At 46.0% G+C, this 15160-nt stretch overlaps 1 protein-coding gene across 3 annotated transcripts in view; it reads left to right on the top strand.

Annotated features, from left to right (window-relative positions):
• Nucleotides 1–15160, top strand: part of TTC7A (tetratricopeptide repeat domain 7A) — a 489583-nt gene that overhangs the window by 97575 nt on the left and 376848 nt on the right. For all 3 annotated transcript variants that reach the window (XM_040351571.1, XM_040351572.1, XM_040351573.1), the window contains one exon: nt 13111–13189. In XM_040351571.1, coding sequence (XP_040207505.1) covers nt 13111–13189 — 79 coding nt within the window. The remainder of the gene's footprint in view (nt 1–13110; nt 13190–15160) is intronic.

A 15160-nucleotide genomic window follows, 5' to 3' on the forward strand; every position in this document is an offset into this window, starting at 1 on the left:
CCCCCACATGGGCGTGGTCCTTTTTACTAACTCCTCCCCTTTACAAATGTTTCTATGGCAATGACTCAACCACAGAGATGCTCCCCCACAAAGTCTTCATTAACCTGGGATCCTTACATGATCTCTTAACAATAAACAAAATACAGGAAGAGAAGCAGAGTACTTTATTGGGACCTGGAGGGGGGGCCTCTCCGATGGACACAGAGAGGGCTTCTGTTAGAGAGTCTGTTAGAGAGACCCCAGACATACTACAGACATGATACAGGAGATGGTCAGAGATTGCAGACATAGTACAGGAGATGGTCAGAGACTGCAGACTTAGTACAGGAGACGGTCAGAGATTGCAGACATAATACAGGAGATGATCAGAGACTGCAGACTTAGTACAGGAGACGGTCAGAGACACATCAGTTATGGACGGACACACACCTATGATCAGAACACTAGTTGTGGATGGACACAAACAAGAAGGGAGGGGAGAACTCTGCCACTTTGGCGCCCCCACCTCTGCAGGCGCCTGGGTGCAAAGCACCCTGTGCACCCTGCCTAGGATCGGCCCTGGTCTGGGGGACCTACAGCCAGGGAGCACCGTTTTTTTTTAATCCGGGCGTCCCTTCCATATACTCCCATGTTAAACGTAAGTCTAGTCATGTGCACAATGAGGCATGGGCACAGTGAGGGATGGGCACAGTGAGGCATGGGCACAGTGAGGGATGGGCACAGTGAGGCATGGGCACAGTGAGGGATGGGCATAGTGAGGCATGGACATTGACACAGTGAGGCAAAGTGAGGCACAGTGAGGCATGCAGATGGACACCCCAGGCTTATACTCGAATCAATACGTTTTCCCAGTTTTTTGTAGTAAAATTAGGTGCCACGGCTTATACTCGGGTCGGCTTATACTCGAGTATATACAGTATTTATTTAAAGATAAAATGTTGTCCTTTCATCTGGACAAGAAATATCCATACCGGAATGTGGGGGGTCAGACTTATTAGCTGCCGTGGAACATTCTAGAACATCTAGTAATTGCAGCAAACTTCAGAATGAAGTAATCTAGTTATGCCGGCCCTCCGTTATACATTAGCGGCACCAAATCAAGTTAAAACACTTGCGGTCAGCTAAAAGATGAGCGGAAAAGGGCTGAAGTTGGTGGAAATACAATTACCTTCCATGTTCTAGTGTACGGTGATAAATGGTCGCCTATTTACTCTATGACAAGGGAGATTGAAACAAGGAGACCGGAGAGGTCAATGGAGTTTTGCTTCTGCTGACATAAATTGATAAACTCTCCAGTCGCAGTATGTGCAGCGTTCAGGTGATGGTGAAATATCTCCGCTTTAAAGAGGAAGTAAACCCTCACCAATTCTTTGAAGAAAAAAAAAACACCTGCAAGAGAAAGGCATAATGAGCAAGTATGCACAGCATACTACCTCATTAGGTGGGACTTACCTGCGATCGAAGCCCCCAGAAGTCCTCCTCGGTTCCGTCCACTACCGCCGCCATGTCCCCTCGTAGCTACTTCCTGTTATCGCCGCTCCGGCGCTGTAATTGGCTGGAGCTGCGATGATGTCACTCCCATGGAACCGGCAGATCCCAGCAAGGCATTAACCCCAATTCTGACACTAACTGACGCTTTTGAGACTTTTTGGGGACCAGTGACACTAATACAGTGATCAGTGCTAAAAAGTATGCACTGTCACTGTACAAATTACACTGGCTGGGTCAAAGGGTTAACCAGTGTTTTACTACCCTATGTGAGGTGCTTTTACTAGGGGAAGAGATTCATTTTTTTCCCAATTCCTTGGTAACCGTCGCTTGGCTCTTGCTCTGTGTGATCACAGTGGGAGCGAGGTGCCGACAGCGCATGCGTGCCCCCTACCCCGACTTGTTAATTCCCCGACTTAGTTGGGGCAGGCCCGAGGGCTTTCACACTGAGGTGATGCGCTGGCGGGAGAGAAAAAAATCTCCTGTCAGCAGCATCTTTGGAGCGGTGAGAGGAGCGGCGTGTATACCGCTCCTTCCCATTGAAAACAATGGGAAACCGCGGCAATACCGCCCGCAATGCGCCTCTATAGAGGTGCATTGCGGGCGGTATTAACCCTTTATCGGCCGCTAGCGGGGGTTAATACCGCACCGCTAGCGGCTGATTCCCACGGCAATCCCGGCGGTACCGCTATTTTTATGTCCGAAGTGCCCGCCATAATGTTGCGGTCATGAAAAAAAACGCTGATCGCCGCCATTAGTAGTAAAAAAAAATTATTAATAAAAATGCAATAAAACTATCCCCTATTTTGTAAACACTATATATTTTGCGCAAACCAATCCATAAACGGTTATTGCGATTTTTTTTTTTTTACCAAAAATAGGTAGAAGAATACGTATCGGCCTAAACTGAGGAAAAGATTTTTTTTATACATTTTTGGAGGATATTTATTATAGCAAAAAGTAAAAAATATAGAATTTTTTTCAAAATTGTCGCTCTATTTTTGTTTATAGCGCAAAAAATAAAAACCGCAGAGGTGATCAAATACCACCAAAAGAAAGCTCTATTTGTGGGAAAAAAAGAACGCCAATTTTGTTTGGGAGCAACGTCGCACGACCGCGCAATTGTCAGTTAAAGCGACGCAGTGCCGAATCGCAAAAACTGGCCGGGTCCTTTACCTGCATTTTGGTCCGGGTCTTAAGTGGTTAAGGGTGCAGGAAAATAGGCCTAAAGCACAGAGGTGAAGACTGGACCTGAGAAAAATATCTGTGATATTGGGAAACTTCCACAACTCCATTACATGTTCTACGTCAAAGCGCCAACATGTGATTTAATGACATTACACGCCATGTTATCTTAATGAAGGAGGCATGACCACATTTATATACAAGAGGCGGCCTGGAATCCATGGCTGTGGGACGCGGCCGGCTGAATTCTGCTCTAAGGCTGCCGGTCCCTTTATAATCTGTATTGGGGAACAGAGCAGAAAAAGAGACGGGAAGGATCTATTCTGTACAGACGGTAATAGGAGAATGGAGGAGTTTTATTATATATTATTATTATTTAAAAGGAACTTTTCCCTTCCTAGTTCTAAAGCCTCATACACACGATCGGATTTCCATCGGACAATGTGTAGGACTTTTGTCCGAAGGGCGTTGGTCGTCAAATTGTATTGCATACAAACGGCAAGGAATTGTCGGCCAACAAACACGGAAGCACGTGTTTTTTTTTAGCTCTTTAGCACCACCCTTTGGGCAACTTCTGCTAATGTTGTGTTATGGTGAGCATTGCTTCTGAGCATGCGTGTTTGTACTTTGGAGTTTTGTCCGAAGAATTTAAAGCATGCTATCCCACATTTGTCCATGGAAAATCTGACAATTATCCGATGGAGCGTACAAACAGTCGGATTTTCCAACAAAATAGCCACTGTCATCACACAATTCCCGTTGGAAAATCCGTTTGTGTTTAACTCTCTGTCTCTGTATGGCAAAAAATAAAATACTAACCGTATATACTCTAGTATAAGCCGCAGTTTTCAGCCCTTTTTTTAGGACTGAAAATACCCCCCTCGGCTTATACTCGAGTCAGTGTACTTGAATTTTTGACAGGCGTCCATTTTTTTTTTTAAAAGTCGCGGCTTCCTCCTGGCGTTCCGTTCCGTGATAGGCATTTGACACTGTGTTCCGCCAATCAGGGACGTCCTCTTGTCCAAGGATGAAAGAATGTCCGTGATTGGCGGAACACAGTGTCAAATGCCTATCATGGAACGGAACGGCAGGAGGAAGCCGCTACTTTTAAAAAATGGATGCCTGTCAAGAATTCAGGTACTCGGGCACAGTGAGACTGCAATGGGCACAGTGAGGTATGGCACAGTGAGGTTACAATGGGCACAGTGAGACTGCAATTGGCACAGTGAGACTGCAATGGGCACAGGGAGTACCGTATGGCACAGTGAGACTGCAATGAGCACAGTGAGACTGCAATGGGCACAGTGAGGTATGGAACAATGAGACTGCAATGGGCACAGTGAGGTATGGCACAATGAGGTTGGGCACAGTGAGGTTTCAATGGGCACAGGGAGGTTGCAATGGGCACAGTGAGACTGCAATGGGCACAGTGAGGTATGGCACAGTGAGGTTGGGCACAGGGAGGTTGCAATGGGCACAGTGAGACTGCAATGGGCACAGTGAGACTTAAATGGGCACAGTGAGGTATAGCACAGTGAGGTATGGCAGTGAGACTGCAATGGGCACAGTGAGGTTGCAAATGGGCACAGTGAGGCATGCAAATGGGCATTATTGACCCTCTTTTCCACTTACAGTAGCTGCTGCATTCTCACCCTAGGCTTATACTCGAGCCAATACGTTTTCCCATTTTTGTTGTGGTAAAATTTAGGTACCTCGGCTTATATTCGGGTCGGCTTATACTTGAGTATATAACCGGTACTAGTCCATGGAGTCCAGCGTTGTCCATTCCTTGCTGCCTAAGTTCTTCTTGCGCTGCGCTGCTCTGCATCACCATAGTCTTGCAGCCCTCCACAGAACAAAGGGTGTTCATAAGGCTAAAACAAAAAGAAAAGAAAGGAGGGCGCACCGACCTTGTGCATTACCACTTAAAATTGTAATTAAAAACAGAATAAAAAGCAATGGTCCTACTCACAAAAGATTTATAAGTAAGCGCTTTTCAGACAGCTGGACTGGACCTCACGGCACCTGCCAGTAGGACTTCAGACATCTAAACGGCCGTCTTAATGAAATGGGGACCAGTGCGACCCTCAGGAGAGGTGGGTCAAGTGGATTTTGGTGTGACTCAGGACTCAGGACTGTTCTGTGCTGGTTCCTCCAGATTGCAGAAGGCAGTCCCTCCTCCAGGAACTAATTAACCACTTCCGGACCGCCGCATGTATATGTAGGTCGGCAGAATGGCACGTACAGGCACATTGGCGTACCTGTACGTGCCTGCCTAGACGTGGGTCGGGGGTCCGATCGGGACCCCCCCGCTACATGCAGCGGTCGGAAACCCGCGGGGAGCGATCCGGGACGAGGGCGCGGCTATTCGTTTCTAGCCGCTCCCTCGCGATCGCTCCCCGGAGCTGAAGAACGGGGAGAGCCGTATGTAAACACGGCTTTCCCGCGCTTCACTGTGGCGGCTTCATCGATCGAGTGATCCCTTTTATAGGGAGACTCGATCGATGACGTCAGTCCTACAGCCACACCCCACTACAGTTGTAAACACTCACACAGTGAACCCTAACTCCTACAGCGCCCCCTGTGGTTAACTCCCAAACTGCAACTGTCATTTTCACAATAAACATTGCAATTTAAATGCATTTTTTGCTGTGAAAATGACAATGGTCCCAAAAATGTGTCAAAATGTGTCAAAATTGTCCGAAGTGTCCGCTATAATGTCGCAGTCACGAAAGAAATCGCTGATCGCCGCCATTAGTAGTAAAAAAAATAATAATAATAAAACTATCCCCTATTTTGTAAACGCTATAAATTTTGCGCAAACCAATCGATAAACGCTTATTGCGATTTTTTTTTTACCAAAAATAGGTAGAAGAATACGTATCGGCCTAAACTGAGGAAAAAAAATGTATATATGTTTTTGGGGGATATTTATTATAGCAAAAAGTAAAAAATATTGCATTTTTTTCAAAATTGTCGCTCTATTTTTGTTTATAGCGCAAAAAATAAAAACCGCAGAGGTGATCAAATACCACCAAAAGAAAGCTCTATTTGTGGGGAAAAAAGGACGCCGATTTTGTTTGGGAGCCACATCGCACGACCGCGCAATTGTCTGTTAAAGCGACGCAGTGCCGAATTGTAAAAACCCCTTGGGTCATTTAGCAGCATATTGGTCCGGTCCTTAAGTGGTTAAAGTGCAGGCGGCCAAAACTATAGAATGAGTATCGGAAAATGCAGCCACATTCGGTCGTGGACCGAATGGAATTCAGTTCCTGACTCTTCACTGCCGCAGCCTTTTTTCTGCCGTCACGAAAATATTCCAAAAATGTATTACCAAGTACCCCATGTGGGTGTGGGCATCCAAGGTCGGGAACCGCTGCTCTCTAGTGATCCTGTCTCTGGGGAATCATTGCCAGCAAAGGATTCCAAGTGTGACATAAGTTCGCCTCACTTGGTCGATCTTGCTCCAGAAAATGATAGTTGTAACGTGTTTTTGGTCCTGCCTTGATCTTTCAAATAATCAAACTTCATTACTAAAAGTGAACACAAGAGGGCAGCCTTTGCTCATGTCAAGACGCGCAGAACCCACGACGCGATCTCAGCTATATCATTTTAAGGTTTAAATATATCCTATGCTCAGTGCCATATGCTCAGTAAATAACTCCCAATGGGTTGTAAACATCTTTCATGACTTTTTTTGTGCCAGTGATACTTGCGTAGTTGTTAAGGCTTAGCTACAAAATGTGTTAAGTTTATTTTCGCCCAATGAAAAGCAAAAATAGCTGCTGCCCACAGCAGCCAATCGTTTTTCGTGTTTCTTTTTCTAGAATAAAAGGCAAAAAGTCTTCCTTTTGCAAAAATAAAAATGGCAAAATGGACAACTAACATCAGGAACACAAATGTAATATGCTGCACTTTACAGTGCTTTCTGGCTGCATTCTTTTTTTTTTTTTTTTTTAAAGCCAAGAACATTTTCAGCAAGTACAGAAAACTCCCATTGATCTTGCCAGAGATGCAATGTCCTTGTCATCTCCGGTTAGCTGCACCAAAGAATATCTTCCTTCCTAGATATGTAATGGGGATGAAGACATATGAACATGTTTTTAGTCCATATCTGAAGAGCAGTCCAGGGTGACAACCACAGCTCACCCCCGAAGGAGCCGCTGGTTATTGAATGGGATGGCAAATTTACCTCACGGCTCTCTCTCTGAATGTCTAGGAATGAATGATGCACACAGCAGCAGTAAAGGAATGTCCACGAATAAATGTATTTTTATGTGCACTTTATTACCCAGCCAGGTAAAAACGGTTAACAGGTGATGAAAGGGATAGAGGTGAAAAAAAGGAGAATCGCAGATTCAGGCGTAGTACAGTCCTGTTCCTATGCTTAGCAACCTTCCTTACACCACTCCTGCCTGAGTGGGTTTAGCGCACCCGGATAGGCCTCTCCCACTGACCTAGCAGCCGGAACACCGCTCGAATCTCTTTAGAACAGAGTCTCTGCCACAGACCCTCTTGAATTAATGCTCAGAATGGAACCTCTGCCACAGGCCCTTTTAACCACTTAAAGCGGGAGTTCACCCATTTATTTAATTTTTGCCCTTTTCCCCTTAGATTCCTGCTCGTTTTGTCTAGGGGAATCGGCTATTTGTTTTAAAATATGATCCGTACTTACCCGTTTTCGAGATGCATCCTCTCCGTCGCTTCCGGGTATGGGTCTTCGGGAGCGGGCGTTCCTTCTTGATTGACAGTCTTCCGACAGGCTTCCGACGGTCGCATCCATCGCGTCACTCGTAGCCGAAAGAAGCCAAACGTCGGTGCGGCTCTATACTGCGCCTGCGCACCGACGTTCGGCTTCTTTCGGAAAATCGTGACGCGATGGATGCGACCGTCGGAAGCCTCTCGGAAGACTGACAATCAAAATAGGAACGCCCAGTCCCGCAGCCCATACCCGGAAGCGACGGAGAAGATGCATCTCGTAAACGGTAAGTACGGATCATATTTTAAAACAACTAGCCGATTCCCCTAGACAAAACGAGCATGAAGCTAAGGGGAAAATGTGCTCTCTAAGGGTGAACCTCCGCTTTAAGGACCCCTTCCTGCCGATATACGTCGGCAGAATGGCATGGCTGGGCACATCAACGTATATGTACGTTAATCTTTAAGCCCAGCCGTAGGTCGCGGGCGCGCTCCCGCGACCTGGCCGAAGCTCCAGGACCGCGGGACCCGTGGACCCGATCGCCGCTGGAGTCCCACGATCGGTCCCCGGAGCTGAAGAACGTGAAAAGCCGTGTGTAAACACGGCTTCCCCGTGCTTCACTGTGGCGGCTGCATCGATCGTGTGATCTCTTTTATAGGGATCCACAATCGATGACGTCACACCTACAGCCACACCCCCCTACAGTTGTAAACACACACTAGGTGAAACATAACCCCTTCAGCGCCCCCCTGCGGTTTACTCCCAAACTGCAACTGTCATTTCCACAGTAAACAATGCATTTTAAATTGCTGTGAAAATGACAATGGTCCCAAAAATGTGTCAAAATTGTCCGAAGTGTCCGCCATAATGTCGCAGTCACGAAAAAAATCAATGATCGCCACCATTAGTAGTAAAAAAAAAAAATTGATAAAAATGCAATAAAACTATCCCCTATTTTGTAAACGCTATACATTTTGCGCAAACCAACTGATAAACGCTTATTGCGATTTTTTTTACCAAAAATAAGTCGAAGAATACGTATCGGCCTAAACTGAGGAAATTTTTTTTTTATATATATTTTTGGGGGATATTTATTGTAGCAAAAAGTAAAAAATATTGAATTTTTTACAAAATTGGCACTCTATTTTTGTTTATAGCGCAAAAAATAAAAACCGCAGAGGTGATCAAATACCACCAAAAGAAAGCTCTATTTGTGGGAAAAAAAGAACGCCAATTTTGTTTGGGAGCCACGTCACACGACCGCGCAATTGTCAGTTAAAGCGACGCAGTCCCGATTTGCAAAAAGGGGCCTGGTCCTTTAGCTGCATTTTGGTCTGGCTCTTAAGTGGTTAAATGAACAACAGAATGGAACCTCTGTTGTTAACGTCGCCACAGGTACCGACTGAAAGAGGAGTCAATCCTTCAGTGTCCGGTCACCTCGATCCCCGGTGGTTTGTCAGAATCCTGTTGGACCGCCAGCTTCTCATTGGCGCTCCTCAGATGGACTCCCCACCGAACAGCTAAACTCGCTTGGGATCTTGAAAGTGGGAACCCAGTCGACCACTGGGTCCCCGTCCTGCTCAAATGCTCCGGACCAACTTAGGCCCGAAACCAGGAACACAGAATAGCGCGCACACTCCGGCCCGGTAGGCCATAACGCCGGATCGCCGTGAGGTGGCCACCCTAAAGGTGGGTGCCACACCGGAAGAAGACCACACAAAATGGCGTCTGCCTCATAAGGACCCTCTCCCAGCATGCCCAGCGAGGCCCCAACCTCCTGATTGGTCGCTGGGAGAGGACACCCAAACCTCAACTCCACTGCTGCCACCTACCTCACCGGGGTGGGAAAACACCCCTGCGCGACAGAATGAGCCCACAGCACAGCCAAGCTGAAGCAGAGACCCTAATCAAATGGTTGCAATTGGAATCAGAGTCACTTACACTCTGATTACCCCTAAATTTACCTTAGAAGTAACCAGGCGCTACAGATATAGTGGAGGAGGGATGTAGCCCGCCCAGGGACAAGAAGTGTGTTAGTGTGTGCAGGATTACCAGGAGAAATTAAAGCAAAATAAACTTGGAAAAAGAAAACAAATGCAGCTGTGACACCATGGACTAGAGAGCTACAATGTAATAATACCACTTGCCGACTGCCCCCCTGCAATGTACTGCTGGTGAGCGGCGGCCAGTGGCGTATCTAGGGTATGGCAGCCATGGTAAGTGCCATGGGCGCCATATGAAGGGGGCGCTGATGAGTGGCTGGGCAGCAAGACACTTACCAGGGTCTGAGGGTATCTTCTTCCCTCCTCCCGAGCATAGGCAGGATCTCCTTTTCAGCACCTTTGCTAATGGACAATGGCAGCGCTATCCCTGCTGTGTTCAGCCACAGCCCTCCCCTGTTCTCCCAGGCTCTCCCATTCCCTCTGGTCGGATTGGCAGCGCACAAAGAAGAAGGAGGAACATCAGTTTCTCCCTCTCCTCTGTGAAAACTGTGGCCTTAAGTGATGAAGATTTCATCACTTCCAGTATTGGTTCTGCATTTACCTGGCCTTGAAGGGCATAGGAGGGATCAGGGGTCTAATAAACCCCAGATTTCTCCATAAAGAGGATATGTCACTACCCAAGGTATCACAAGAGATGATAAATGTCACTAGTTTTGTTAGCTGTTTTTTTTGTTAAGGTTAACTGAAAGATGGGTTTCAAATGTTTCAACAGGGGCGCAGTTTCAGTGCTTGCCATAGGTGCTATTTTCACTAGATACGCCTCTGGCGGCGGCTGTAGGCTAAGTGGCTTACTGGTACGTAACTGTCCACTTCTGGGTTTAGGGCGTGCCTACAAGTGATTCCCCGCATGACGCCCGCTGTCATTGTAAACAGCGGGAGCTTATCAGCATGTCTCGGCCAGTGATTCATGGCCAGGACCTGCTGATCGGCTGTGTGCAATCACATCCCAGAGCTCTGTGTTGGTAAACGACACAGAACTCTGTACAGTGGAAGCAATCTGTCAGTTTCTCATTCCTGCAAAGCAGGGATAAGAAACAGAGAGATCTTCGGTAAAAGCAGCACATAATACACACAGGAAAAGCTGTTGACGCATTTCACACCGTATGAAGGTGCTTAAAGGGTTTGTAAAGGAATTTTTTTTTTATCTTAATAGCTTCCTTTACCTTAATACAGTGCTGTTTTCATGTCCTCATTGTTCGTTTTTGCTCTCAAGTTGCTGTAATTCTTTTCTGATCTCCACACTTCCTGGTTGTCTGTTTCCTGATAACCACAGTACTGGAAGCTTTCTCTCTGTGATCACTAATCAAGGAGGTGTGATTACTGTGTATCTAAAACCCCACAGCACCAATCAGTTTCGTTTTCCAAACCATCACTGCCCTGTATTGGCTCTGTGGCTCTGTACAGCAGAGAAGCAGGAAGCATCATGCACAAACGAAACTAGAAACTGCAGGCACATTATATGATTGTTTTTTATCTATTTTTATTCATTTTTAAAAGGAATCAGTTAACTATTATGTCTCTACACCCTGTAAACAGTAATTTCAGCAAAAACATTTTTTTCCTTTAAAGTGGATGTAAACCCAATTTTTTTTTTCTTTTGACGTCACAATGTAGAGTATAAGATTTCCTATCACCTGTGCCCAGTCTTGCCACTCAGAGTTTATTCAGCTCTGAGCAATCCTCTTTTATTGTTCAGTGAAATAAAACGGACTTCCAGAGAAAAACCTTAGTCCGTTCCGCCCCCTTGCTGTGAGTGACAGGTTATTTACATATCTCATGCACTAACCTGGAGACAGGCATTGTTTTTTAATTCCCACCCCCACTCCTTTTCTGAAGTCATGTGGTTACTTTTCTGGAATTTGACTGGATGTTAGTGATCATAGCAGAATTTAGTGTAAGTGTGGGGGTGGGCGGGGAGTCTACTGACATCAGGACTCCACCCACCGAGCTCCAGACAACAGACCCACCCACAGAATCTGCAGTTTTTCAGTTCTTATAACAGACAGAGGGGAGACATTTGACAGGTAAGGATCCATGCAGGAGGCATCTATATCCTTATACATCAGCCCTATGGCAGTAGAAAGGATGAGAGTAGGTTTACACCCACTTTAATCCTGATTAAGCACCTTCATACGGTGTGAAACGCGTCAACAGCTTTTCCTGTTTTCTGTAACGTGAAATGACTGTATTGAATTTCATCTGCTACACAAGATATCAATAAAGATGCCTTTAACGGTGTGCGGCCGTCCAGGATTTTTTTCTTCCTTCCTAATTCGTTGCAGAGAAAGCACCTGTAAGTTCCTAAAAGGGCGCGTGCGTTAGAGGACCAGGACTTAGAGCGGCAATCCTTCAAAACACATAGTTAGGCACATATTTAACCCCTTGATTGCCCTAGACTTTAACGATTTCCCAGCCAGTGTCATTAGTACAGTAACAGTGTATATTATCAATGTATTAATTATTTTATAGCAAATATTTTATTTTATTTTTTTCAAAATTGTCGGCCATTTTTCTTTTATATGATTTAAAATAAGAAACCCAAAGGTATAACGCGCACCCCAAGTTTCGAAGGGAAGTTTAAGGAAAAAACTTAAATTTTGGATGTCTTGCCCGGCGTCTATCATCGGCCTTGTCCGGCATAGCGGCCTTGTCCGGCGTCCATCTGTAGGCTTGCGCGGGGTCCGTCCAGCATTGTCGGTGTCCGTCTGCTGTCTTGCCCAGCGTCCATCGGCGGCCTTGTCCGGCGTCCGTCTGCGGCCTTGCGCGGCGTCCGTCCAGCCTTGTCGGTGTCCGTCTGCTGTCTTGCCCGGCGTCCATCGGCGGCCTTGTCCTGCGTCCGTCTGCAGCCTTGCGCGGGGTCCGTCCAGCCTTGTCGGTGTCCGTCTGCTGTCGTGTCCGGCATCCGTCTGTTTGAGTTTGGCGCCTCGGTCAAGCTGTGCAGAGCCGGATTTCCGGTGTGTTTGGCTCCTCTCGGCTTCTCTCGGCTCCTCTCGCGTGGCTGCGGGCGGGGCCGAGCCTAGTCGAGTGCCCAGTACACTCGGCTCGGTCTTTGTCAGTCTTTGTCGGCGGCGCTCTGAGACAGCCCACAAAGACAGGATCGGCGTATAACGCGCACCCACGATTTCCCCCTGATTTTAAAGGGAAAAAAAGTGCGCGTTATACGCCGATAAATACGGTATATTTTGTTTGGGTACAGCATCACAATTGATAGTTAAAGTAGTGCAGCGCCCAATAGCAAAAAATGGCCTGGTCATAAAGGGGGGATAAATCTTCTGGGAGGCATGTCCTTCAACTCTATCCCATCACTTGGAATTAGACCTGAGGATCCATCTTCGCCTACCTACCTTTTCTATATGATTCCAGGCATAGGTGTGCGCAGCCTATTGCATAAGGGGATGCACCCCAAAGCTCAAACACACAGTACCGATCACTCACCATGTTCATTCAGAAAAGGAAGAGGCTGATAAATACATATTTATCAGCCCCTTTCCCTCACTCATCCTAAAACATCCCCGCAGCAACAGCCGGCAGGAGAGGAGAGGAGGGAAGACGGTAGTGCTGCAGAGGGTAGTGCTGCCTGGGCACACCCGTCACACCCTGTGCGCACGCCTATGATTCCAGGATCAAAGGGTAGATCCAGAATTAGTGCAAATTTCCTATTTTACAGCTAAGTTATCCCTTCTCAAGTAAAGTTTAATATAATATAACAGTTTTTCGTTTTTGTTTTTTCCCCAGAAATATTTTAAAAGGAATCAAAGAATTCAGAGATGTCCTACGGGCCATAGAGACAAAAGCAACACAGAATTTCAAAATGGTAAGTTTTTAAAATAAACACATCGCAGAGAACATCAACTTAAATGCTAAGTTTGCCTTTTCAAATAAAAAAAACATAATAAATGCACATTGTTTTTTTATTAGGATTCTGTAAAGCAGGGGTGCCCAACCTTTTGAAGAGCGAGGGCCACTTAAGCGGCTTGGTAACTGGTCGTGGGCCACGGGTCGCGGGTAACCGGTCGTGGGCTACACTCCGCATATGCAGAATGGACACGGACACAGCCCGCTCGACTCCATGGGCCCTCCGATCTGCCCCTTCTGTGTTTTTTTTTTTTTCCGGATCGGATTAAATGTAGGCGGGTGTAAACGGACACAAGTCTGTTTACATTTTCCACTCCCCATAGAGGTGAATGGAGGGTCTGATTGGGTCGGACTGATCATGTGAAAGGGGCCTAAGGATGCTTTCACACTGATGCGCTGTGGTTTACCGCCCCCGTGAGTGCAGAGCAGTGCACTTGTGGCTTTCCTGCGAGTTAGCTGCACTTTGCCATAGACTTCTATTATATCCTGCCGGTGTTGTGCACTTTCTGAAAGCGCACCAAACCGTAGGTAATAACAGAGGTCTATGGCTCAACCAGTCATGTCAGAGCAGGAGGTCGTGGGCCACATCAGAGGGCTCCGCGGGCCACATGTGGCCCCCGGGCCACTGGTTGGGCACCCTTGCTGTAATGCATTAAAATCATGATCAGCAGATAAAGGCCGGATTTGTGGAGTGCATGACTAATAGTTGCCCTGTGGACAGATTCTCCCACCTGAGCTGTGGATCTCTGCAGCTCCTCCAGAGTTTCCATGGGCCTGTCTGTTTAGGTGGACGGCCATGTCTTGGTAGGTTTGCAGTTGTGCCATACTCTTTCCATTTCCGGATAATGCATGTTCAAAGCTTGGGATATTTTTTATAACCTAACCCTGCTTTAAACTTTTCCACATCTTTATTCCTGACCTTTCTGGTGTGTTCCTTGGCCTTCATGGTGCTGATTGTTCACTAAGGTTCTCTAACAAACCTCTGAGGGCTTCACAGAACAGCTGTATTTATACTGAGATTAAATTACACACAGGTGGTGGGCTCTATTTACTAATTAGATGACTTCTGAAGGCAATTGTTTAAAAGGAATTGGATGCACCGGTACAAATGTGCCAACGTCCCGATACTTGAAGATGGACACTAAATTACGCTAGGAAATGGACTTTAAACCGTTTAATGCCATTTCCTAGCGTAATTTAGTGTCCATCTGAAGGCAATTGGTTCCACTACAAATGCACGTCACATTTTTCAGATTTTTATTAGTAAAAAATGTTAAACTATTTATCATTTTCCTTCTACTTCTCAATTAAGTGCCACTTTTTGTTGGTCTATGACAGGGGTCCTCAAACTATGGCCCTCCAGTTGTTCAGGAACTACAATTCCCATCATGCCTAGTCTTGTCTGTGAATGTCAGAGTCGTGCAATGCCTCATGGGATGTGTAGTTCCGCAACAGCTGGAGGGCCGTAGTTTGAAGATTCTATGACATAAAATCCCAATATAATACATTTACTTTTTTTTGGTTGTAACATGACAAAATGTGGAAAATTTCAAGGGGGTATGAATACGTTTTCAAGGCACTGTATAATCTGTTTTTTTAGGGTGTCTTTCTCTCATTGTATAATTTCCCATTGTGTGAATCCTCATTGTTAATCGAGTCACCTATTGTTTCTGTGTGCATTCTAGTATTGTGTCTACTTCACCACGTTACCAAATAATTGTGGGAAGTTATATCTTCATGTTAATTAGATTACTGTTTGATTAGATCACTGTTATATGTTAGGTGACTAGTTAATTAGCTTACTGTTTGTGTTTATGTTAGCTGTTTTACTGATATTACTGTTTACAGTTTGCATTGTTTAGAATAACTTGATCAAGCTTTTATCTGATTCTGTGTGGTACATATTCTATGTGAGTTTACAGTCAGTTCC

This window comes from Rana temporaria, chromosome 4, assembly GCF_905171775.1.
Source record: "Rana temporaria chromosome 4, aRanTem1.1, whole genome shotgun sequence".
Lineage (NCBI taxonomy): Eukaryota > Metazoa > Chordata > Amphibia > Anura > Ranidae > Rana > Rana temporaria.